At 44.0% G+C, this 26,181-nt stretch overlaps 1 protein-coding gene across 2 annotated transcripts in view; it reads left to right on the forward strand.

Annotated features, from left to right (window-relative positions):
* uxs1 (UDP-glucuronate decarboxylase 1) overlaps positions 1–26,181 on the forward strand; it is a 109,130-nt gene that overhangs the window by 27,868 nt on the left and 55,081 nt on the right. Inside the window, exons 3-7 of one of the 2 annotated variants that reach the window (XM_056289404.1) lie at positions 1,446–1,494; positions 4,607–4,650; positions 8,169–8,229; positions 10,575–10,755; positions 21,565–21,669. In XM_056289404.1, the coding sequence (XP_056145379.1) occupies positions 1,446–1,494; positions 4,607–4,650; positions 8,169–8,229; positions 10,575–10,755; positions 21,565–21,669 (440 nt within the window). The remainder of the gene's footprint in view (positions 1–1,445; positions 1,495–4,606; positions 4,651–8,168; positions 8,230–10,574; positions 10,756–21,564; positions 21,670–26,181) is intronic. The other variant, XM_056289405.1, reaches the window with a different exon arrangement.

Below are 26,181 nucleotides of genomic sequence, written 5' to 3' on the forward strand. Positions count from 1 at the left end.
CTTGATTTCAGACAGGCTACTCTTCTCTGTCCAGTGTTGGCCACACTTGTGAATCTATGTCAACCCCTCCTGCTTTCTGACTCACGGGCTTCAACTGTTGAGAGCTGAACATGAGTCTGTGTAGGGACATTTAAACATCTTTGCATTGGGACCCGGAGATGGGGTTTCTGGATAATTTTGGTTGGCAGAGATGCCGATGGGCGCTAGTACTCCAAAATCTCAACAGAGCGTCAACCAAGTCTGTGGGCCTGTACACCGTACTGACGCCAACTGGCGGAGCATCGAAGGCTTTCTGGTAGCGTGACGTCAATGCAAAGCCAAAAACAGCAGTCCGGACGAAGGAGCTGACGTAGTACCGAACACAGAACCAGAAACAGTGACTATATAAGCCTGCACGGGGCCTTTTTGCGCTCTATTTTTTATTTATTTTCCTTGTTTCTGCTTCCAGATTCCTTCGGCTATTCTTGTGTAATTTGGTTTTGCAAATGCGACGCCACCCTCCAGGGTACACACAAGTGCTACCTTCAAGTAAGGCAAACATCAGTGTCAGCTCGAGGTTCACATGAGCAGACGTGCAGACGTTCAAGCACAAATCTAGCCTGAACCACATGGTTTTTTGTGTGTTTTTTTTACTGAGAAACGGAGGTCTTGGCAGTACCTGAGACTTCCTCACGTCATCAGCAGTCTTGTGCTGCTCTCGTTTATCAGGATTACATGCTGTTTACTGTTCTGACATTTACCTGAATGCATGACTGCTGCATGCCAATTCTAACTGTCGTCAAAGTGCTGTGACCTTTGCATTCGCTAAAAAATTATCACACCGCCGATTCTTTCTCCTCCAACTGGTGACATTGAGACTTCACCGTGTGAAGTCTGCGTCTCTGTGTGTTTAGTTTGTTTATGTCCTCTTAAATGAAAAAAAAAATGTCTCGTCACGCTGATGATTAGACGCCCGAAAGGCCGATGTAATGCGAGAGGGAATGGATCGTCTGTTTGAGATCTGCTGAACCTGTCGGGGATTTGAAGGGGATGAAGAGCCAACATCCCAGTCTGTCTCTGGAGTATGTGTGTGTGAATTTGTGTATTTGTTTGGAAGGGTGAAGTGGGGGTGGGGGGTTACTGCCTACCCGTGATACCCTGGATTTTGAAAAGGAGGATGAATGAAGTGGATGCGGGGGAGGAGAGAGAGGAGGCGGGTGGAGAGGCAACAGGCGTTGGTGCGGAACAGCATGCTTCATGTGGGGAGCTGTTGATTCTGGGCTGAGGTGATTATTGTTGTCCTGCTGCGTTAATCCACTGTGAGGCAAAAGCAAATATCTCCCACTACAGCAACTGTAGGAGGGAGGAAGTTATTAATGCTACCATCTGGGTATATATTCTCTCTCTCTCTCTCTCTCCTCCCCATGCTGCTCACCCCATACACTCTCTTTTTCTCTCTGTCATAGATCGATACAAGAACATGGAGAGATGAAGATCGAGCAGAGAATTGATGAAGTGAGTAGTGGTCCAGAGTCTTTCGATGTCACTTGATTTATTTTGATGAGGAATTGTTCCACGTGTGTTTTATCAATTTATTACACCGTGGTCATGGAGAATGCTGGTTTCTGATTGGCAGGAGGGTGTGTGTTAAAACCGTTTACACCATGGTCATGGAGAATGCTGGTTTCTGATTGGCTGGAGGGTGTGTGTTAAAACCGTTTACACCATGGTCATGGAGAATGCTGGTTTCTGATTGGCTGGAGGGTGTGTGTTAAAACCGTTTACACCATGGTCATGTAGAATGCTGGTTTCTGATTGGCTGGAGGGTGTGCGTTAAAACCGTTTACACCATGGTCAGTTAGAATGCTGGTTTCTGATTGGCCGGAGCCTGTGCGTTAAAGCAGCGTAACGCACACGTAGTTCAACTCAAGTTAAATCACTGTTCTAAATTCATATGCTGGCCACAGATTTGCTATGTAACCATAGCAACATGCAAATTTAGTAGCAAGCCCAGTTCAAAGCTCTAGCTTAGCGGCTAACTTTTGTTTCATAACTTTTTAATTCGGAGTTCAAAACATTCAACAAAAAAATAATGCTTTTATTTTAGCGCTTTGCTAAGTGACCATGGTATAAGCGAGATGACACACTCCAAGGTGTGCATTAAGTACGGGATAATCCCCCACGAGGTGGTCTTCTACTGCAAAATAATGACCACAGCAGGTGCAGAGAAGCTCCAGTTGCACAGCCGAACCAGCCTCCGCTTCACGTCGGGTGGTTTATTGCTTCCGCACCGTGTGTTAAAATCCTTTGATGCACACCTTGTCGTGGGTTATTCATTATTTATTAATCCGCACAAACGTGTGCTCACCCACACAAAAAAAACTGCCTTGTACTGCGACAGTTTACCCTATGGCCATAATCCATTGGCTTACCATGACTCCCCAGCCACGGCATGCCGAAACCCTAAAAGTTTCTCGACAGAGCTTGCATAAATCCCTTAACAATTTGTTTTTTTTATAACATATTTTCTTTGACATTCATACACTCAACTATAATTATTTATACACACACACACACACACACACACACACACACACACACACACACACACACACACACACACACACTCTCTCTCTGTCTCTCTCTCCATTGAGAACCATTAAATATTGAAGCTCTCTGTAACCAAGGATTCGGTTAGAACTAGTCCCTCTTTAAAAATAAAGTCCCCGTTGGAGCCAAGTGCCCAAGGCGCTCAGGTGCTGCTTGCCTTCGCTCGTTATTCTCAGTGAACAAATCAACTCCACAACAGTAAATCATAACTTCTTTTGTGTAGTCAGCCTGTATTAGATATAATGAATGTACAGTGGGATGAACCCACTGTGTCATTTAAGTTTAAAATTCCACAATTCGGGCAGCCGGGTAGCATGGCAGTCTATTCCATTGCCTACCAACACAGGGAACACTAGTTCGAATCCCCGTGTTACCGCCAGCTTGGTCGGGCGTCCCTACAGACATAATTGGCCATGTCTGCGGTCGGGTGTGTCCTGGTTGCTGCACTAGCTCTTCCTCTGGTCGGTTGAGGCGCCTGTTCAGGGGGGAGAGGAAACTGGGGGGAATATTGTGATCCTCCCACGTGCTACGTCCCCCTGGTGAAATGCCTCACTGTCAGGTGAAAAGAAGCGGCTGGCAACTCCACATGTATCGGAGGAGGCATGTGGTAGTCTGCAGCCCTCCCCGGATCGACAGAGGTGGTGGAGCAGTGACCAGGACGGCTCAGAGAGCCGGGTGATCGGCCAGGTACAATTGGGGAGAAAAAAATGGGGGGGGGGGTTCATCGTTTCAAGTCAAAAATCCTATTCCAAAAGTAGGAAACTATGAATGCAGTTTTAGTTTTAGATTAAGAATATGCTGTATACAACATAAGGCAGGCCAGTGAAATCTTTACAATGAAAATTTGTTCCTTTAAAGAGTGTCGTGCATTTTACATTTCTGATGGAGTTCTATTGGACTTGTTATTGATAAGGGAATGGTAGCACTTTTGAGCAACTGGGCACCCAGACTTGATGGAGACATTGGATCAGCTACAATTCTAACAGTGGAAATAGTGCACAACAGGCAAGAGGTTGTATCAGTTATTATTTTATTATCGTTGAAAAAAAATCAATAAACTCAACTTTCAGCACCACGTGGTGCTCAGTAACTATCATGGCACTTCAAATTGAGGCAAAATCGACAGATGGTAAAACTTAGAAATCATTCAAGAAGTTAATATTGATAAATAATAGACCCAGTACAATCAATTATAGTTCAGAACTTTGATGAAATGGCAACAATGACTAAACAGAGATCTGTCAAAATAAATTCAGCAATAACAAACAAAAATGTTGCCAGTTGTGCCCTTGCTATGTGTTTGGCGTTGCCACATAATCATAAAATCTCTTTCATCTCATAATTATTAATTGTATCACACTTCAAAGCCTGTGTACAGATACTATTTTACCATTAAAAGGCTGATTGGAGTGTGGTCTGTGTTTCATGTCCGTCTGAATTTGCAGGGCAGAAAACATCGGCGAACACACTCTGATGTATACACACTGACACACGACACCGAAAAGTCAGCCACATAACAGATCATTATCACCCCGTTATTGGATCAAACTGTTGCTTATCTAATGGTGCAGTTGCTCATTCAAATACCATCAGTTTGCTGTCAGGGTGACCTTAAAGTTCAAAGAGGCAGCTCGCCTGAAAAACATTCCCTTTTGCCTTCACTCCTGCTGACATTTCCTGTCTAGCATCTTTCTGAATCGTTCCATAATCAATATTGCTGCATCTGGAAATTGTTCTGGAATGCAAGAGTTAGTCATAGTATTGAGATGAGATGTGCCACATATTATACTGAGGAATTTGGTTTGGATCCAGTGAGTTCTGTGAACACCCAGTAGATTAGTAGATATAATACAGTTATCCGCCTGCATCTGAAACCAGAACCTAGTTAGTTTCTTGATCCTAGATGTCCTCTGAAGTAGCAGAAGACTTATCACTGAGACACGATGCAGGATAATTTCTCTGGTCACTGAAGCCATGACTTTATTTCTCCATCCTCGTTTTCTTATCTTACTTGTAGGCTGTCGCTCCGCTCAGAGAGAAGATTCGTGACCTGGAGCTGAGGTATGCAGCAGTTCAGTATAAATACAGCTACACTCACACAGATATGTGCACTTGATTTTTAATTCTCTTTAATTTTATAGAAATGTTTGGACTATTCTTCAACCTTCTTCTTATAAAAAAAACAAAAACAAAAAAAACAAAAACAAAAAACAGGGCATCCAGGTAAGTGGCGGTCTATTCCGTTGCCTACCAACACAGGGATCGCTGGTTCGAATCCCCGTGTTACCTCCAGCTTGGTTGGGCGTCCCTACAGACACGTTTGGCTGTGTCTGTGGGCGGGAAGCTGGATGTAGGTATGTGTCCTGGTCGCTGAACTAGCGCCTCCTCTGGTCGGTTGGGTTGCCTGTTCGGGGTAGTTGAGGGGGAACTGGGGGGAATAGCGTGATCCTCCCACACACTACGGCCCCCTGACAAAACTCCTCACTGTCAGGTGAAAAGAAGTGACTGGTGACTCCACGTGTATCTGAGGAGGCGTGTGGTAGTCTGCAGCCCTCCCCGGATCAGCAGAGGGGGTGGAGCAGTGACTGGGATGGCTTGGAAGAGTAGGATAATTAGCCAAATTCATTTGGGGAGAAAAAGGGGGAAAAGTCCAAACCCCCCCCCAAAACAAAGCAAAACAAAATGGCGGCATGGTGGCCCAGTGGTTAGCACTGTTGCCTCACAGCAAGAAGGTCCTGGGTTCGAACCCCAGGCCATCTCAGGTCCTTTCTGTGTGGAGTTTGCATGTTCTCCCCGTGTCTGCGTGGTTTTGCTCCGGGTGCTCCGGTTTCCTCCCACCATCAAAAAGACATGCATATTGGGTTAATACTCCTGCCTGTGTCCCTGAGCAAGGCAGTGGAAAGGAGAACTGGAGTTGGTCCCTGGGTGCTGCAGCTGCCCAATGCTCCTGTACAATAGGATGGGTTAAATACAGAGAACACATCTGTTGTGAGAATACAATAGCAAAATAAAGTGGCTTTCTTCTTCTTCTGTAACGCCCTGGCACTGGGCCCGGGAGTGAAAACCCCTGTCTTTGAAGACAGCTAATCAAACAAAACAAAGACAGTGTTCCTCCCGTCCTCCCTGGAAGATGGTGTGTTAAATACACACTGTCCTTTCAAGTCCTGTTTATTATCTAAGACCCCAGCATTTCAAGCTTTTGTTTGAAGACATTAACATACCGTATGGATTTGTGTATGCACACGATCACACACATGCCCGGGCGTGCTTGCACGGGTGTGCATCTGCAACTGCATGTTTATGTTTATTCATGACTTTGTGAATTATTGCTACACACTGAACTCTAAAAAAACTGATTTTTTTAAAATGACCATTATAGTGAAATAGCTTGATCTATTACCTATTATTATTTGTTATTTATTTATTTTCGATATTGATAATATTGATATATTCTCTATTATATATTATTTAATTGATATTAGATGTCAATTAAATAATAGATAATATTTCATAATATTTAATTGATATTAGATATCAATTAGATAATAGATCTGTTATCTGTTATTTAATTGATATTAGTTATCAATTAAATGTCCCATGAAATGAAAAATCTATTTTCATTCTTGCTTCCTCTTTTATTTGCGCTTAACTTTACATCTATTTAACACTTGTGTTCTAGCAGTTCACAAAAATATTTAATTTTATTTTTCTGTTGATAAGAATAATGTTTTCCTCTTCATGACAAATAGTGTTTGTTTGTTTTTTTTTTTTTTTTTTACTTCATCCTGCATTTGCGGGTGTATACTAGGGAAACTATCCAGTGAACTGGCAGCGAGCATGAGAGAAGACGAGTAATCTTCCACCACTAAATTGAAACCAGCCAACAGCATGTTGATGTCCACATTCTACTAAAAATGCCTGGCCACTAATGGCTGTCAGTCAAATTAAACTCCCCTCCCCTTATCAAATCCCACCTGACTGTTTTGTTTCATTTGGATGTAATGAACGTGAAATCACAGGAGGGTGGGCTGCTCTAAATGGTGCTTCATGGGACATTTTAAACTCTCGCTGCAAATCAGCAGTTGTTGCAGAACTTTACAATTTAGCTGATATGCTCTCACTTAATTCACAGTTGCAAAGAGAGTGTAGGTGCCTCTCTCTGCATCTGTAAACCTCCAAACCATTATAGATGTGTTATATGTTGGGGGGGGAAAAAAACAGTTTTCACATCCTCTGTCAGCTTATCTTTGAGCTTCTACATCGAGGAAACATTTTCCATTACTGTGGTTAAATTACTTTACCGAGAGCTGTGGTTTTTCAGCAGATCTCTTACATCTGAGTATTGAAACCACGTGGCCATCTGTACCGTAGACAAACGGAACCAATTAAGCTCAGTTTTCAGTTGGAACACAGAACTCGTTCAACTCCGTTTTCAGTCGTACGTAAAGAATATATGCTCACACATCGCAGCCCCTGCCTTTGAGTCTAGAGGACCACTTCATGAGCTCTTCTGCTGAAGTGGGCAGAAATCTCATTTCACCAAAACGGCCCGTTTTCCAGAGATGAGGTGGGAGGAATGTGGTTGATGGGGAAGATGCAAAAAGTAATTGATTTGTACTTGGTTTCTGAAGTCGAGTGGCGGTGGGTGGATCTTTCTTTTATTTTATTTTTTCTCTGCAAAACCAATCAGCAGTTTTTTTTGGGCGGCACGGTGGCCCAGTGGTTAGCACTGTTGCCTCACAGCAAGAAGGTCCTGGGTTCAAACCTCGGGGTTGTCCAGCCTCGGGAGTCATCCCACGTTGTCCTCTGTGTGGAGTTTGCATGTTCTGCCCGTGTCTGCAGGGGGGGGGGTTTCTCCATGTGCTCCGGTTTCCCCACCATCAAAAAGACATTCATATTAGGGTTTATATGCCTGTCTGTGCCCCTGACCGGGGCAATGGAGAGAAGAACTGGAGTTGGTCCCCGCACTGCTCCTAGCTACACAACTAGGATGGGTTAAATGTAAAGAGGAATTTCCCCACGGGGATCAATATAGTATATCAAAATAAAAAAAAATAATCTAAAATCTAAAGACCATCATAGGCCACCATTGACCAAGGCGTGTGCCATTTAAATGAACGTGGTTGAGATGGCGTGTAGGGTAGCAGAGCAACCCAATGAGATGCAGTGAGAGTCCATTTAGCGCAGAGCTTTATCGATTAAGCTGTGAGCTAATGTTGTGTTTTTAATCCTGCACATCCTGCTCAGCTCATCATCTTCGCTGGAGGTTTCCTCTCCTCTGACCACTTCACTCTGTCCACATTAGTCCTGCCAATCACAAGTAGACATGATGGAGGCCACAGTGGGCCCGGCACTCCGAGCAGTCTGTATTTCTTTCCTGCTGCATTTTGGTTAATTTGTCTCAATGCAACATGTGGATGAAGTGGGTCTATATGAATGCTCTGGATGTAATCATGCTGTTTTCCCCGTTAACCGATCTCGTGACTGATTTTGAATGTAAAGGATTGAAACACTGGTTTACACAACATTATCTTCTGGTGGATGTCCTTCACCAAGGCATTAATCTTTCACTCTTCCAGTTTTTCCCAGAAATATCCTCCTGTGAAATTCCTTTCCGAAAAGGACCGGAAGAGAATTTTGGTACGTCCCTCTCTGTCTCTCTCTCTCGCTCTCTGTCTCTCTCTCTCTCTGTCTCTCTCTCTCTCTCACTCACTCTGACAAACACAAACACACACACACACACACACTCACACACACAAATGTCCCTCCCCCTCTTCTCAGTCAATGCGCAGCATCCAGTGACATTTCAATTATATCTCGCTCTGGCTTTTTCCTGAACTCTGTGCTCTCTGGAATTCCAATGTTAGCAGTTCACTTTACTGCGTGTGTGTGTTTCTGCTACCGGGCGGTGGTCACTTAGGCAGAGCACCCTTGGCTCCTTCAGGACAGGGTGCAATAAACTGGTGCCAGAACCAAAATACCAGACGAAATGAAACAAAACAAGCTAATGGAAGAAACTAGATTTTTTTTTTTTTATTTGTCTGTGAAATTGGCAGGTACTTTATTCAAGCTCGATCCTTAGTAGCACAGACTGACCCCCATTAAACGCACAACGCACACTGACAGATGTGAGGGTGTGGGCCTGTCGCGTGACCCACACGCTGCTGCAGCTATTTTCACATTTGCGGACCGTGCTGCAGGAAGCTGCTACACCGTGACAGTCTGCCAGGATGCTGCCATATCTCCGAGATAGAGTTGAGCCGAAAATAGTTTACACAGTGTCATATTTACTTATTTTTAATATAGGGGTTCTGTTCATATCCAGCCCGTGGTACTCAGTCTTTCTCAAGGTTCAATAATATACTATACAAGATACAATAATATACTATACAATAATATATTGCCATATCGAATTGATTTCGATGTGCTGAAAGATAACAACAGTAAACATACAACCGCACAATACCTATAAGGAGTGTCCATAGAAACATACTGTTACAATTATATTACAATAATTCAGTTAATGCAACCATATGGCCCATGCCCTGAGGTGACAAATTAAAGTGCATGTGCATAAGGAGGCCATACTTATACAGCCAGTGAAGCATTTAGGATGTGGATGCTGCAGGGTAAATGCTATTGTGGAAGCGAGATGTTCTGGTATTAACACTGCAGAGTCTTTTACCTGAAGGGAGATGATTGAATAGGGGGTTAGCCGGGTGTGAGGAGTCCTTTAAATTTTTAAAACCTTTCCACTGTGAATGTGAATATGGTATAAATCAGAAATGGTGGGGAGTTTACAGCCAATTATTTTTTAAGCTGTGCACGTGACTCTGTCTTACAGTGTTTTCCTGTGGGCTGTAGAACTGCCCCATCCCTCTTTTAGACTGGTCTCAATCCTCTGCAAAGTATATTGGGCAAAGTATATTATATTGGGCATTAAATCTCATTTCATTGTTCCATGCATTTGCCGTAGCTGCTCTGTATAGTCCCACTTGAATCCTGACCTCTATTGTCAAGGAATGTGAATAACAACAACGATTCAAAGACTGAATAAAAGACAACCAATCGAAAGCAAACAAATCCAACCAGAAAGGTAGAGGACACGCAGGATACACAGCATGTCATGTCTGCCGATGTCTCCTTGTCTTGAGCACAGTGTCCCAAAAAAACCCTCAGCCGATCCCATTGCTGTCTTTCTGAATGTTGAAATCCGGGGGCACTTTGCACCGTAATACATGTGGTTTAAGGGTAGATGTTTCATTGAATTTTGTTCACATTTAACATATTCAAAAATTCATTCAGAAATATTCAAAAATATTTATTAAGACAAATATTTAATATTTGAATAATAATAATAAATAATGATAAATAATAATAATAATAATATATAATAATTAAATGCATAAAATAGATATAGATATTAAATAATAAAAAAGTATTGAAAAAATAACGGCTTCATTTTGTTAAATTTGTGTGTGTGATGTGTGTTGTGTGCGTTCATAACGGTGTTTCTCAGGTGAGTGATAGGTATCGAGGTGTGTTCGACCGAGTGTTCAGGCTTGTTGTTTGTATGAGTGCCCACTTTTTCTAACTGTGCGGTATGACAGCGGTGTGTGTGGTGTGTACAGGACAGCAGTCTTACAAAATAACTTCATTAGTATTTCAGTTTCCAGTTTTATTTTATATCTCAACATATTTATGTTGTAACAGCAAAACACAATTTGCAAAAGTTCTCTCTTCTGGACATTTACATATACGTATGTATATATGTGTTTATTCGCCTTACACCTGAAACTCAGCATGCACAAACATGCAGGATTAAATTCAGCAGCCTGTGCTAATGTTTAATAGCCATGTTATGCTTCAGAAAAACTGATATGAAACACCTTTTAAATCGAGTCAGTGTTTAGGAAGTCTGGTTTCTCAGCTAATAAATGTTTTTCTTTTTCTGTTGGCGTCATGTGTTTGCATGCTGCCACTAGATTACGGGTGGAGCTGGTTTTGTGGGTTCTCACCTGACAGACAAACTGATGATGGACGGCCATGAGGTGACTGTGGTGGACAACTTCTTCACGGGCAGGAAGAGGAATGTGGAGCACTGGATTGGCCACGAGAACTTTGAGCTCATCAACCACGACGTGGTGGAGCCTCTCTATATCGAAGGTATCTGCAGTTTCATTTTAACCTTTCAAGCTCCTGCTAGCATAATTAAGTCAAGTGGGTCTACGTTTGGGCTTTCACTGGGTTCAACTAATTGTCCTTTTTACTCAGTGTCTCCATCAAACTTTGTAATATAGTATATTTATCAAAGAAAATTACCTGCGGTTACCTGTGGAGGCATGGTGGTGTTTAGGAGAGATGGCAGTGGAGTTTTTAACTAGATTGTTTAACACAATCTTGGAAAGTGAGAGAATACCTGAGGAGTGGGGAAGAAGTATACTGGTGCCAATTTTCAAGAATATGGGTGATGTGCAGAACTGTAGCAACTACAGAGGTATAAAGTTGATCAGCCACAGCATGAAGATATGGGAAAGAGTAATAGAAGCTAGGTTAAGAGGAGAGGGGATGATCAGCGAGCAGCGGTATGGTTTCATGCCACGAAAGAGCACCACAGTTGCGATGTTTGCTTTGAGAATGTTGATTGAGAAGTATAGAGAAGGCCAGAAGGAGTTACATTGTGTCTTTGTAGATTTAGAGAAAGCATATGACAGGGTGCCAAGAGAGGAGGTGTGGTATTGTATGAGGAAGTTGGGAGTTGCAGATAAGTATGTAGGAGTGGTGCAGGGTATGTATGAGGGAAGTGTGACAGTGGTGAGGTGTGCGGTTGGAATGATAGATGAGTTCAAGGTGGAGGTGGGATTACATCAAGGATCGGCTCTGAGCCCTTTCTTGTTTGCAATGGTGATGGACAGGTTGACGGATGAGATCAGGCAGGAGTCTTCATGGACTTTAATGTTTGTGGATGACATTGTGATCTGTAGTGAGAGTAGGGTGCAGGTCAAGGAGAGCCTGGAGAGGTGGAGGTATGCACTGGAGAGAAGAGGAATGAAAGTCAGTAGGAGCAAGACGGAATACATATGCATGAATGAGAGGGAGGACAGTGGAATGGTGAGGATGTAAGGAGTAGAGGTGATGAAGGTGAATGAGTTTAAATACTTGGGGTCAGCTGTCCAAAGTAACGGGAAATGCAGAAAAGAGGTGAAGAAGAGAGTGCAGGCAGGGTGGAGTGGGTGTAGAAGAGTGTCAGGAGTGCTTTACAACAGAAGGGTACCAGCAAGAGTTAAAGGGAAGGTTTACAAGATGGTAGTGAGACCAGCTATGTTATATGGTTTGGAGACAGTGGCACTGACGAAAAGACAGAAGGCGGAGCTGGAGGTGGCAGAGCTGAAGATGCTAAGATTTTCACTGGGAGTGATGAAGAAGGACAGGATTAGCAACGAGTATATTAGAGGGACAGCTCAGGTTGGACGGTTTGGAGACAAAGCAAGAGAGGCAAGATTGAGATGGCTTGGACATGTGTGGAGGAGAGATGCTGGGTATATTGGGCGAAGGATGCTGAATATGGAGCTGCCAAAGATGAGGTTTATGGATGTGGTGAGGGAGGACATGCTGGTGCCTGGTGTGACAGAGGAAGATGCAGAGGACAAGAAGAGATGGAAACGGATAATTTGCTGTGGTGACCCCTAAGGGGAGCGACTGAAAGTAGTAGTAGTAGTCAAGATATTAAGCAAAGAAAATGTCACTTTACAGAAGGAAATTTGGAAAATACACGAAAATGTACTCTGAGAAAGAAAGATGCATCAAATACAAACATACAATGTAAAAAAATGCATAAAAATCAGTTCTTAAAGGGTTAGGTAGGGTAAATGGACGGATGTGTGAGAATACTGCTGGGCAGTGTTCGGGTAGGCCATGGACCCGAATTAGGTTGGCAATGGTGGCGTTCAACTCTTGAAATTAAGATTTGACAAGATTTACACCAAAACCTTCTTTTTTCTTTTTTTTCGTTTAAAGTATACAACTCCTACCACTCAGTTCATCCCGGGATGTTCCTCATGTGAAAGCTGAACATCTATCTCTTATTTGCTGCAGACAGGCATTTCCTTCTCTCCGTATAACCATGCCTCCATCATTTTTAGAATTTTTTTTTTGTTTAGCTTTGGAGAGAATGTCACGCTGTGTGAGTGTTGAATTGCATGTGGTGTGAAAATGCCGTGTGTGTGAGCTCGGTGGACCGCAGTGCCCGAGACGTGTGAACACCACTTCAACAAGATTAATTGGCATTGATGTCACTGAAGCATGATGGAAGTCCTTACAGAGGAATACACTGTATATGTATATTTAGCTGGAGACACACAGTTTAATTAATGGAATCGTTGTCACTCTCCGGATTTTTCCGTGTGCCCTTCTTTGTTGAGTTAAGGAAATAGCCATCAGACCTTTTCTGATTCGGCGCTGAATGGCAAGCCTTTGAGATGCAAATTCTAGACCTTTGCCCCGCAAAAAAAAATGCCCGTCAAAGCAGTCGTCGAAAGACACTACTATCGAACACGCATTACAAATTAATACCATGCTGATAACACAAAACCCGGAGCCGGGGTTGGGTGAGTAGAAAGCGGTCTGTGTCCAAACAGAGAAGAAGCCCTTGTACTGAGGAAAATCAGGCTTGGGTTTCCTTTGTAGTACAGACGCAGTGCACAGCTTATGAAACTCACTACCTGGTTCTGAGGCAAGCCTATTTCCGTGGTCCATTACAGCTGGAGTCATTTTACATGAATAATGAAGAGGGGTGGGGGGGTGTCAAATAATTATGAGTGAGAGCGCTACAGGTTCTGTCAATACTTTCGAAGCAATTTGCTTAATGATAATTTTTTTAACCCAAGAAAAATTTGATGTCAACTTTGTTTTGCCATTAGTGTGACGCCATGCACAGCCGAAGTATCCTTGCAGTAGCAGGCCGAAGGCCACTGTTAGGACGGTGGTGTTGCTAGCGCTGATGTTACCAACAGTGGTCCCCATCTATAGTTGTCCATTACACACATCGTCGGCCCCCATAGGGTTAGTTGATGTGTCAGGAAGGGCATCAGATGTAAAGTTTATTTATTGTGCTGGTTGATGAGGCTACATGCCGGATCAGTCAAGACTCCATGCCGGATCGGTCAAGGCTCCATGCCGGATCAGTCGAGGCTCCATGCCGGATCGGTCGAGGCTGCATGCCGGCTTAGTCGAGGCTCCATGCCAGATCGGTTGAGACCCCATACCGGATCAGTCGAGGCTCCATACCGGATCAGTCGAGGCTCCATACCGGATCGGTTGAGGCTCCATACCGGATTGGTCAAGGCCTGGGTTAACGGCGGCTGCTATTGGTGCTGTACCCTCACAGAGTACTGATGGAAACTATAAAATCCACTGTGGTGACCCCTGAGAAACAGGGAACAAGCCAAAAGAGGAAGAAGAAGAGATAATGTTTAAAGCAGGGGTTTTCATTTAGAAGAAATGGCTAACATTTGAAGCCTCTTGGCTTCATAAAAAAAATAAAAACCAAGCTGTGTTAAGTGCCTGTGTGCAGGGACCATGAGGAGATGCTCATCGTTACTAATGTGTTGAAAATTAAAACAACTGAGTGCTGATCACAGAGGTTGTAGTAATATTCACCTTTCTATTCACCCTTTGTAAGCAGGCTGCAGGAGACAAAAACTATAGAGGATATCAAGTCCCTTAGATCGTGGTGCCTTCATGCATCCCAGCTTGCTGTAGTGTGTGTGTGTGAGTGTGTGTGTGTGTAAGACAGTCCTGTATTGGTACAGACTTCAAGGCTCACAGCAGGAACCCCCTTTTCAAGGTATCAAAGCACCTAACATCCAGCATCTCTGCAAAACCCATTTTTCTGACATCTCTGCTTTCAAGTAGTCCTGGATTTACCTCGAAGGGCTAAGTGTGGGTGTACGAAATGCCATGGGAGGCTTTACCTTGCTGTCCCTCTCTGATTGAGACCATCTTAATGTATTTTTTCCACCAACTCTGCCAGGACACCAGAGTGCTACCTCGATGCCATCCTGGGGAGAACGGAGGAAGGCTTTGGCTCTCATCAACTGGCAAAGAGGAAACTGTTGTTACAAAAGTTGCAGATAGGACGGAAGTGTTAGAGACAGAAACTTCAAGAGAGATGAGCAAGAGCTGGAGAGTGCTGCGATGCTGAAGCACTGTGGGTGACGTGTGTAGGTAGAGATTTTTTTTAAAGGGCCAAAATAGGTCACAGAGAAAAGAGTGACTAGGGTTGGGTTGAGAGATGAGGGTGGTCTACAATGAAAACTGTGAGCTATTAGAAAGGTGGGCCAGATAGGCAGTTATCAAAATGGTGATGCAACTGATTGATGTCAAAAAGGGTAGAATTGAAGGGGAAGTGGTGCAATTTAGAAAATTGGTGTGGAGGAGGGGAGAAAGCCAGAGAATCGACAGGAGGTAGCTGAGAGAATGTCTTTGTGAAGAGCCACAGGACAAGGGAAGCTTGATGGAGAGGAGAACCATGCAGATAGATGCGTGGAGGTGTGTGTGTGTTTGTGTGTGTGTGTGTGTGTGCAACCCTCCTGCTTTTAGCTCGCTGCCGCTAGCCCTTGTGGCGAATAGGGAAGCATCCTAGCGTGTAAGCCTTCCCTTGCCAGTACATAGCCTCACCTTCACCAAGACTCCTGCCAGGCCTTCCCGTGGCCACACATGGTAATTGGGGTCTTGCGGCCCAAGGCTAACTTGGCAGGGGATCTTAGAGCAGCAGTGGGCCCCAGAGATACGGTGTGCAGGCCCACCCTAGTGGATATGCCCTGGCACCTATCAACCACTGCCCCCTGCCTTGTGGGTGAGTCTGGGAAGACGAAAGGCTAAGGGAGCACACCCAACAGAAAAGCAAGCTGTGGCAGCACATTTTGAGACGGTTTGCGAAAAGCTGGATATCCAGCAGCCTCCTGCAGTTGTGTGGAGGTGCCGGTTGTCTAGGGGTCCCCCTTGCCATCGGAACCATCCCCTCTACAATCAAGTCAATGGTGTTGGGAGAAGTGCACTCCCCATGCCACTTTAAAAACTATCTCTGCGCAGGTGTTGTCTTCTGCTCCATGAGTCCCTGACTCCACAAAGTCTGGTGGTGATGGAGTATCCAGTGATGGGAGCAGGTCTGAATGAGCTGGGAGCTCTTAGCTGGAACTCTGCACACCAGCGGCACAGGGCAGCAGTCATTTGCAGCTGGAATTGAGTGGCAGCTGTTTCCAGCAGACCCCTGTGCATCTGAGCAACCCTATTTAGAGACTGCACTGCTCACCCCATTTGGGGAACGGCCTAGAAAAGGTGGCCCAAAAATTGCCCACTCAACACTGTGCCTTGGCAGGAAACCGCACCTGCCAGGCCATTCCATTACGTGGTCGAAAAACACACACTATACCATTATGAATTGCAGCATGGAACATAAGGACACTCCTGGACATCAGCTATGGTACAGACTGATCTCAACACAGAACAGCATTTATTGCCAGTGAGCTTAAGCACTATTGTGTGGATGTGGCAGCACTCACTGAGACCAGGCTCCTTGAAGAGGGCTTGCTCAATGAAATGGGAGAAGGCTATACATTCTGTTGGAAAGGATACCCCTTAAGAGGTCAACACATTCATGGAGTTGGTTTTACAATTAAGAACAATCTCTTATCCAAACTCGAAGAAACACCAGTGGGCATTAGTGAACGGCTGATGACTCTCTGCATACCCCTTGCAAAATGCTGATACATCACCTTGATAAGTGCCTATGCTCCAACTTTACCATCCCATGATGAAGGGAAAGATCGCTTCTACCACACTCGATGGTATACTCAACAGCCTCCCAAGGAGCGACAAAGTCATTTTGCCTTGTGATTTTAGTGCATGAGTTGGGAAGAACATGCAAAACTGAAATGGAGTGATTGGTGCCCATGGCATTGGAAAAGTCAACTCCAATGGTGTAAGACTTCAGTCTGTGCTTGGAAGACCTCACCATCACAAACACCATTAGAATGGGACTGATCATCAACACCCAAAAGACAGAGGTAATTTGTCAGATGAGCACCGGTCTCCCAAGACACCCAACAACTTTCACAGCAGAAGGGCAGCAGCTAGTCACTGGTCCTGCCTTCAGATATCTGGGAAGCATACTATCTGACACCTGCACAAAAGATAATGAGATCCAGCACAACCTCAAACAAGCCTAATCTAAGGAGAAAGGTTTTCCAGAACAGAAACCTCAATCTCCACACCAAAGTGCTTGTTTACAGAGCAGTATGCATCTCCATACTACTATATGGATGTGAGGCATGGACCATCTACATCCATCATCTCAGAAGCCTGGAGGCCTTCCATGTGAGATGTCGCCAGAGGATCCTTGGCATTACTTGGGAGGACAAAGTGCCACACACAGAGGTGTTGGAACGGGCAGGCAGTTGCAGTGTGGAGTCTACCCTAAATCACCATCAACTCAGGTGGCTTGGGCATGTCATTCACATGCCCAGCCAACGACTCCCACGTAAAGTCCTCTACGGCCAACTACACCTTGGTCAACACACTGCTGGTGGGCAGAAGAGGCGGTTCAAAGACCAAATGAAGACCCCACTGAAAAGATGCCAGATCAACCTTTCCTTCTTTGATTCAAAAATCCTTCTTTGCAGGAAATTGCATCCTGCCACACCATTGGGCACTCTCACGTCTCACAGGGAGTGAAGTATATGGAAAACAAGTGCAAACAACACCGTATAGCAAAGCGTGCGAAGAGGCATGCTCGCAAAGCTACCCCCCCACCCCCACCCCAGCACCACTTTTATATTCCCGGTCTGCAACCGCAACCGTACATCCAGGATCGGACTATTCAGCCACCAAAGGACTCACAAATAGGAGAAGATGGTCATCATTGGATACAATGGACAGCCAGCGAGCAAGTGTGTGTGTATGTGTGCCCTAGTGATAGGCAGTATGACACCTATAGTTACTATTTGTTAAAATTTTAATGTGGTTTCTCATTGCAGAGATTGTGCAAGCTATCAGTTTCAAAGTATTTTAAAGGAAAATTTCGTCATTTGTTTTGTGTATGTGCAATCACTACTGATGGATAATGTAGTCAATTGAAGCAATGAATCCTCGCTACGTAATAATATATATACTATATATATATGTATCTTCACCATGTCCTCAACATGAGCCTTAGACTTCAAAGGGTCCCCGTGCTGTGGAAGACGTCCTGTCTTGTTCCTGTGCCTAAAATGTTCCGTCCCAGTGACTCCAGGGACTACAGACCAGTAGCATTGACCTCCCACATTATGAAGACCCTGGAAAGACTTATCGTGGAGCAGCTTCGGCCCACGGTCAAGCCACACTTAGACCCCCCAAGTTTGCCTACCAGCCCAGACTGGGAGTTAAGGATGCCATCATTTACCTGCTTAACTGTGCCTATGCCCATCTGGATAGGCCAGTGAGCACTGTGAGAGTCATTTTCTTTGACCTCTCTAGTGCCTTCAACACCATTCGGCTGGCTGTACTGGGTGAGAAGCTGACGGCGATGCAGGTAGATGCCCTCCTTGTGTCCTGGATTGTTGACTACCTTACTGGTAGACCACAGTATGTGCGCTTGCAACACTGTGTGTCGGACAGAGTGGTCAGCAACACTGGGACTCCGCAGGGGATGGTCTTGTCTCCCTTCCTTTTCACCCTCTACACCACGGACTTCAACTACCACACAGAGTCCTGCCATCTTCAGAAGTTCTCTGATAACTCTGCTATAGTCGGATGCATCAGCGAGGGTGAGGAGGCTGAGTACAGGGCTGTGGTGGGAAACTTTTTCACATGGTGTGAGCGGAACCATCTACAGCTCAACGTGACTAAGACAAAGGAGCTGGTTGTTGATCTGAGGAGGGACATGACACCAGTGACCTGTTTCCATCCAGGCGGTCAGTGTGGACCCTGTGAAATGTTACAAGTACCTGGGGGTGTATATAGACAATAAACTGGACTGGGCTAAGAACACTGATGCCCTCTACAAGAAGGGACAGAGCCGTCTCTACTTTTTGAGGAGGCTGAGGTCCTTCAAAATCTACCAGACAATGCTCAGGATGTGGTATGAGTCTGTGGTGGCCGGTGCTCTCCTGTTTGCTGTTGTGTGTTGGGGAAGCAGGTTGAAGGTAGCGGATGCAAACAGGCTCAATAAACTGATCCGCAAGGGCTGAGACGTTGTGGGTGTGGAGCTGGCCTCTCTGGCGGCGGTTTCTGAGAGGAGGATGCTGTTGAAGTTATGCGCTATCATGGACAACGTCTCCCACCCACTCCATGATGTGCTGGTCGGGCACAGGAGTACTTTTAGTGATAGACTCATTCTGCCAAAATGCTCTACAGAGCGCCACAGGAGGTCATTCCTGCCTGTGGCCATCAAACTTTACAACTGCTCCCTCAGAGTGTCAGACACTCTGGGTCAATAGTCATTAGACTGGCCCTTCGACTTATTGTACCCTGTCGGGTGTTTGTTTGTGCTGTTTGTTTCATGCTGCAGTAATACAGGGTTATATGCTGGCGCATGGTGCACATATGTTTACATATTTTATCCTTATTTCTAGTTCTTATTTTATCTTCTGTTTCTATTTATTTCTATTTTCTTGTTATCATGTATCTTGTTATTTTTCTCTACTAGAGCGTGAGTGTCTGTAATAGGGCCCCATTACCCCTTGGGGATTAATTAAGTATTTCTGATTCTGATATTGATGGCGAAGTCGATGTTCTTTCCTACACATACCAGAATGCATTGCTGTACACAAGCTTCTGTATCATCATCCATTAAATCCTAGTGTTGTAGGATGCTATTTTCACCGTTGAAGATGTACCTTAGCCGAGAGAACGAGGATGTGTATTTTGAACAGCATTATTAGAGTAGATTAGAGTGGTAATTAGAAACCCAAGTTAACTAGGTTGCAGCTTTTCCATTCACAAACTGGTGGTGTGGTACGTTACTTGGCGGACATGAAATAACTGTTTCACTTCCGGCCCAGAGGTACAGAAATGATCAGGAACAACCGCAGTTGTTTTTCTTACGCTATTCCTGTTGCAGACTGATAGATGTAAGTTTAAAACTTGACTTGGTCCGGGTGGTAAAGACGGCACAGAGGATTGTGGGAGCTGTGCTCCAGGACCTGGATGCTGTGTATGCTGGCCGCCTACAGAGGAAAGCCAGCAACATCAGCAAAGACACAACACACCCACACCACTGTCTGTTTGTTCCCTTGCCATCGGGGAAAAGATACTGCACCATCAAAACCTGGACTAACAGGCTGAGGAACAGCTTCTTCCCCAGAGCTTTTGCCTCCATTGCCCCCCCCCCCACACACACACACACCTACTTATAGCTGCTGAGGACTAACTGGTATTAAAGCTGCTGCAATATGAACAATTACTATGTGCAATAATCCCACACAGTATTTTGAACTTTAAAAGCCGCTGCTTTCTTTTATTGTCTCATTGTCATTTTTGCTACCTCACTTATTTTCACTACCTCACTTGTTTATACTAAATGTTGTTTGTTCTTGTTTTTATCTTTTTTTTAAATAATTTACCTTGTCTAGTGTTGCTGGTCTTAGAGTCACCAAACGAAATTTCGTTGTATCTATACAATGACAATAAAGTATCTTATCTTATCTTATCTTATCTTATCTTATCTTATCTTATCTGAAAAATCTGAGAATTTTCCCTTTTATTAACTGTGTGCACTCTCATGGCCTTTGTCATCTCTATTATCAGACTAATTTGTACAAACTGTATTTTTAGTTTTATGTTTGGTCAGTCAGAGAACTGGGATCCACCCCCGCTGTAACTAAAGGGCTGAGTGATTTGAGGAGAATCTCCATTAATGAGTCATCCATAATGGGATTTTATTGTCTTTTTCTTGAATAGGGAATGAGCCAAGAGGAACCAATTTTTCATGTGTGTCCTCTAGAGCAGGAGTTCTCAAACTTTTTAGGGCCAGGGACCCCTTACAGGGGAGAACTTTTTCAAAGGGCCCCCTTATAATAGTAACGCCGATTAAGCATATGCTTACTACCATTTGTACCCTTAGATGCCATTGGAACTATTTGTGTTCTAAAACTTTTAATCCTAAATACTTAATACTTAATCCTAAATGTTTCATAGTGATAAACAGAAACACATTTCAATTTGAATCATGTTAGTACCACTTACTCCCTATGGGTGGTAGTAATGGGCACAATATGATTGTTTTATTGGCTGGCGAAAATGGTCCCCATCTGTAGATAGGCACTTTTTAATGATGTAGCACAATTTAATCATTTATAGCTAAATTATTTCACGGACCCCCTGGCTGAGGGTCCGCAAATCCCACTTTGAGAGCTACTGCTCTAGAGAGACAGTTAGGTTTGACTTTAGTACGTTGTGACGCAAGAGGATGGCATTTGACTGCTTACGCAACCGAAGCTATTTTTTGACCAAATTGTAATTCCCTTCAGATGGTATCAATTATTCTTGCATTTTTCTCCATGCTTTATTTCTCAATCTTCATCACTGCTGTTATCCTGTTCTGGCCTACATCAAGGCTTGCTCACGGCAACGCCATTAAAGCCAAGTGTGCCTGTCACACAGTAGCGTCTTCAACATTAAGTGAAAGACAGAAATGGATTAATAAATCATTCATCACCTTGCTTCCCTGATACAATTATTGGACAGCGTGAGAAAAAGCTTTTTTTTTATTCCTTCAATTCGAATGTGCTTTCCTATAGTATAAATCATTATTGTAACTGCCTGCAATAGGGATATAATTTTTATGTATTCTGTGTATGAGAGTATGTATGTGTATCTATATGTGTATAAAAATTTTAAACCATAATATAAACCTAGTCTCAATACAGAGAACATGTATAATTTAATGTTTAAAATAATTCATGGATGTATTTTGTATTCTCTTCCTTCCCACAGTGGACCAGATCTATCATTTGGCATCTCCAGCTTCCCCTCCCAACTACATGTACAACCCCATCAAGACTCTGAAGACCAACACCATAGGCACTCTCAACATGCTAGGTGAGTCCCAGCCCACAACCAGCCTCCATGTAGCAATGTCAGCTTGTCCAGTGCCTGACCAGAATGAAAGACAGGATTAACGTTCTGGTCTAGGTCAAATATAGGTGGTGTTTGTCCAGTGTGTAATCTACACTATATCCAGGCAAAGGATTGTTTTGACAGATCACAGGACTTCCAAATTTCCCAGTTTAATTGAACATTTGAAACCAATCATCATCACCACAATAAGCCATTTGCAAAACTCCTCCAAGTCTTGCCTCCCTAAGTTATGCCAGGATCCGACTGCATGATTTCAGCCTGATTTTGACGTCTCTGACAAATTTCCAGTGTCGGGCCTGATTATGAATGCCAGGAACGACGACTGGACAGCTTCACCCCGTGTTGTGTGACATAATTGAAGACCACTGATGTGGCATCTTGGACACCCTACATGTCAGAATGTTTTGTATTTTCCTGTCTAGTCGGACATCTCCTATAACGGGTTCCTTGACGTTGACCAATAGAATGACAGAGTGCTCTCTGGCGCACATATGTAAACATGTCAAAGAGAAAGCGATGCTGTCAGGTGGAACGACGAAACCGAGGAAAGGTTCGTTGGGCAAGGCAACAACACCCCTGCCTTTTTGACGTTTCCTCGAGAGAGTACCATGACAGAGTCAAAAAAAGACAGGTTAAATGTTGGTGAGAAGTAGCGGAGGCACTTCAGCAACCTGTTGAGTAGCTGGTTAAGCTATGCTAGGTTAGCATTCCCAGTAGCACTAGCCATAACAGCATCATCAATCTTTTTTTTTTTCCGTTTCACAACAAAAGACTGCCAGCATCACACATAGCGTTTCTGTAGCCATGATTGACAATTTCTTGACCCTCCTCCTTGATGACCTATAAACTCACACAAGGTTGTGAAAGACAGCATATGATGATTGGTCGGGGTCATGCTTGTAGTGTTGCCAGTCTCCCGGCCAAGACACGGCAAAAATTTAAGGCTCTATGATTGCCTAATCTGACACGGTGACCGTTGTCAAAGACAAAAATATCACGTAGTCTGATCCCTGCTTTACTGCTGCATTATCAGATGTTCAAAATAAGCTCTGCAATTATTATGGGTTCCTTTAAACTTTATTGCTACATCAACATGGTAAGTAGACTAAGCTTTCTAATAACCCAGTATTTTCTACTGTATGCGATATCAAATCTGCCTTCCATTGTGCCTGGTGGGGAATCAGATGTTAGAGCAAATAGAGAAGATTGTGAAGCGCTTGTCAGTCAGTCAATATTTTGCAAATGGTCCAGCCTATCCATGACCCTAGTAACTCCATCGTGCCGTTTGCTGTTGGATGGATATATTGGATTAGAAGGTGCTGGCTGTAAACAGTCGACTGGCCAAGGACACTGGGACTACTTGGCTGCTGTTGGGGGACTACACAAAATACTAAGGGAAAGTGCCATAGTTTAGGAAAAAAAAGCTTGGGCAGTACCTCCTGCAAGAAAAATAAAATTGAAATTTGTGAACTAGATTTAGTCAGAGGATGGTTTACCAACGACCAGGAAAAGAAAAGAACTTGTTTATTTTTCTGTAATGCTTTTTTTTTTTATATGAGCCAGAAAATACGCACTGTAAGCTAGGATTGTGTTCCTAAATACATCACTTATCCTTGGCATGAGATCGATCTGTGTGGTTTTCACATCAGCTATTTTGTGCCAGAACACTCACCGCACATCAGCTTGAGGTGGAGAGGGAGGGAATCGCTGCAACTGCAACACCGCTGTGGTTCGGGAGAAGATATGTACCCCTGACATTGAACTGTTGTCAGTCTCACTCAAACTTTACTGCTTGCCCCGTGAATTTCAACAGCTGTTCTTCACGATAGTGTACATTCATCCTCGAGCTAATGCGTCCACCGCTGCACAACTGATTGCCGACGTAATACACAGGCTCGATTCAATCTGCCTGGATGCCCCCAAATTTATCCTTGGAGATTTTAACCACTGTATTATAAACAAGACCCTGAGAACATATGAACAGTATGTGACTTGTTCCACCACACAGAAGAACACCACGATAGACCTGTGTTACGGTTCGGTGTGTGGCGCTTACAAGTCCTTGCCCATGCCTTCCTTTGGTGCGCCGTACCATAACAGTGTGTATCTTATGCCCATGTACAAACCCTCCTTCAGGCATCTGGAGTGTGGGGAGAAACAAGTAAAGACTTGGTCAGAGGACAGCGTCTCCTCTCTTCAGACATGTTTTGATTGCACTGACTGGCGATGTTTTTATGATGCTTGTGACGATATTGATGAACTTTCTGACACTATCTCGTCTTATGTCACATTCTGTATTGACACAGTTATCCCAGCCAAAAAGGTTGTTACTTACCCAAATAACAAGCCTCAGACAGCTAAAGAGCTCAAATCCGTTATTAATAAAAAGAAAAGGATCTTTCACTCCGGCGTTCCTCTCAAGAAATTAATTTACCTGATCAGCTTTTAATGTTGCTTTTAAACTTCTTAACAGACAGAATCCAGCAGGTTTTAGTTAATGGAGTCATGTCCAATGTCCTGGTCTCAAACGGGCTCACCGCAGGGTTGCATTCTTTCCCCCCATGCTTTTTATTTTGTATACAGACAGCTGCAGGTCTTCTAAAGAGGGTAGCAAGCAACCTGGCGAAATTCTCTGACGATGCCGCACTTTTGTCTCTTCTTCAGGGCTCGGAGTCGGATCACGGTTGTGCCCTACCTGCCTTTGTTGGCTGGTGAAATGATAACTTCCTTGACCTTAATGTGTCAAAAACTAAGGAACTTATCATTGATTTTAGGAGGAACAGTGATAAACCCAAAGCTGGCATGATACATGGCGAGGATGTTCTAATTGTTGACACTTATAAGTACTTGGGAACTGTGTTCGACTCCCAACTCAAGTTCGATGTGAACACATATTCGATTGTCAAGTGTGGACAACAAAGAATTCCCTTACTGCAGAAGCTTAACTCCTTTAATGGCTGCAAGCCCATCTTATGTATTTTCTACCAGTCATTTATTGAAAGTCTTTTAACTTTTTCCTTTATTTGTTGGTTTAAGGGGTTGACTGTGAAGGACAGGAATAGCCTAAACAGTATGGTTAAGATCTGCTCCAAGATAATCAGAGTCCAGCAGAGAGACTTGTGCCCCCTCTGGCAGAAACGTGTGGCCCAGAAAGCAGAAGGAATTATTAGCCAATCTGACCATGTCCTGTCCAGTGAATTCGCTGTAATGCCCTCAGGCCGGCGCTATAAAGCGCCCCCTGGGAAAACAAATCGCTATTCTAAGTCCTTCATTCCTTCTGCTATCAGGCTGTTAAATGCCGAGATTAGTCATTTTGAATGAATGCTTTATATTGTTTTAAACCACAATAGTTGGTTTATACCTTGTTTGTTTTTCACTTGGCTTGTGGGCCTGTACGTTCACTGAATGTAGTGGTGGAATGTAACGTGCAATGCATCTTAGGATGCTTCACTTATTAATTTATTTATTCTTTTAACTTGTGTGAACTTTTATTCTTCACCTGGTCCTCGTGTGGTCTGCAAGCAAGACCAGACGAGGGTGACAGTGTGTATCTTGCTCATGTACTGATCTGTCTATTGTCTCTGACATACTGATGGTTGCCACTTGTCTGTGAGTTTGTGTATGGTCTGGGTAGATTATAAAACTGAATTGCCCTTCTGGGATAGATAAAGTTGTCTGAATCTGAATCATTCAGCAAGATGTTGAGATGTACTTTATTGATCCCCATTGGGAAATTCATCTGCATTTGACCCATCCCAACACACATACACACATACTAGAAACAGTGGGCAGCCATGTAGCTAGCAGCAGTAGGTAGCAGCTGTGCAGTGCCCGGGGACCAACTCCAGTTCTTCTTTCCATTGCCTTGCTCAAGGGCACAGACAGGAGTATTAACCCTAACATGCATGTCTTTTTGATGGTGGGAGGAAACCGGAGCACCCGGAGAAAACCCACACAGACACGGGAGAACATGCAAACTCCACACAGAATGGACCTGGGACGGCCTGGGGTTCGAAGCCAGGAACTTCTTGCTGTGAGGCAACAGCACTAACCACTGGGCCACCATGCTGCTTGGACTTGAGCGAAAAACCAGCTGAGGATTTAGCACTCAACTGCGGTTTGAAACAGTTTTTCAAGGGTTTCGAATCACCGCAACCACAAGAGGTCCTTAATCACGCAGTCATAACTGTGCACAAAAAATATTAGGTTGACAAGCCCAGTAGTATGCGAGATTAGCAGCAGACAGATACGCACGCACGCACACACACAGACACACACACACACACACACACACACATGACCAAACTCATAATCCCCTCCAGGTTGTCCGCCTGGTGGGGATAACAATCATCAACAATATGCAACATCACAATAACATCTAAATTCTAATCAAAATCATAGAATAAATGCAACGTATTACAATATCTTATCTTAAATGTCATTTCCAACTATACAAAATGATGATCTGATTCC

This window comes from Lampris incognitus, chromosome 11 (genome assembly GCF_029633865.1).
Source record: "Lampris incognitus isolate fLamInc1 chromosome 11, fLamInc1.hap2, whole genome shotgun sequence".
NCBI classification, from domain to species: Eukaryota; Metazoa; Chordata; class Actinopteri; order Lampriformes; family Lampridae; genus Lampris; species Lampris incognitus.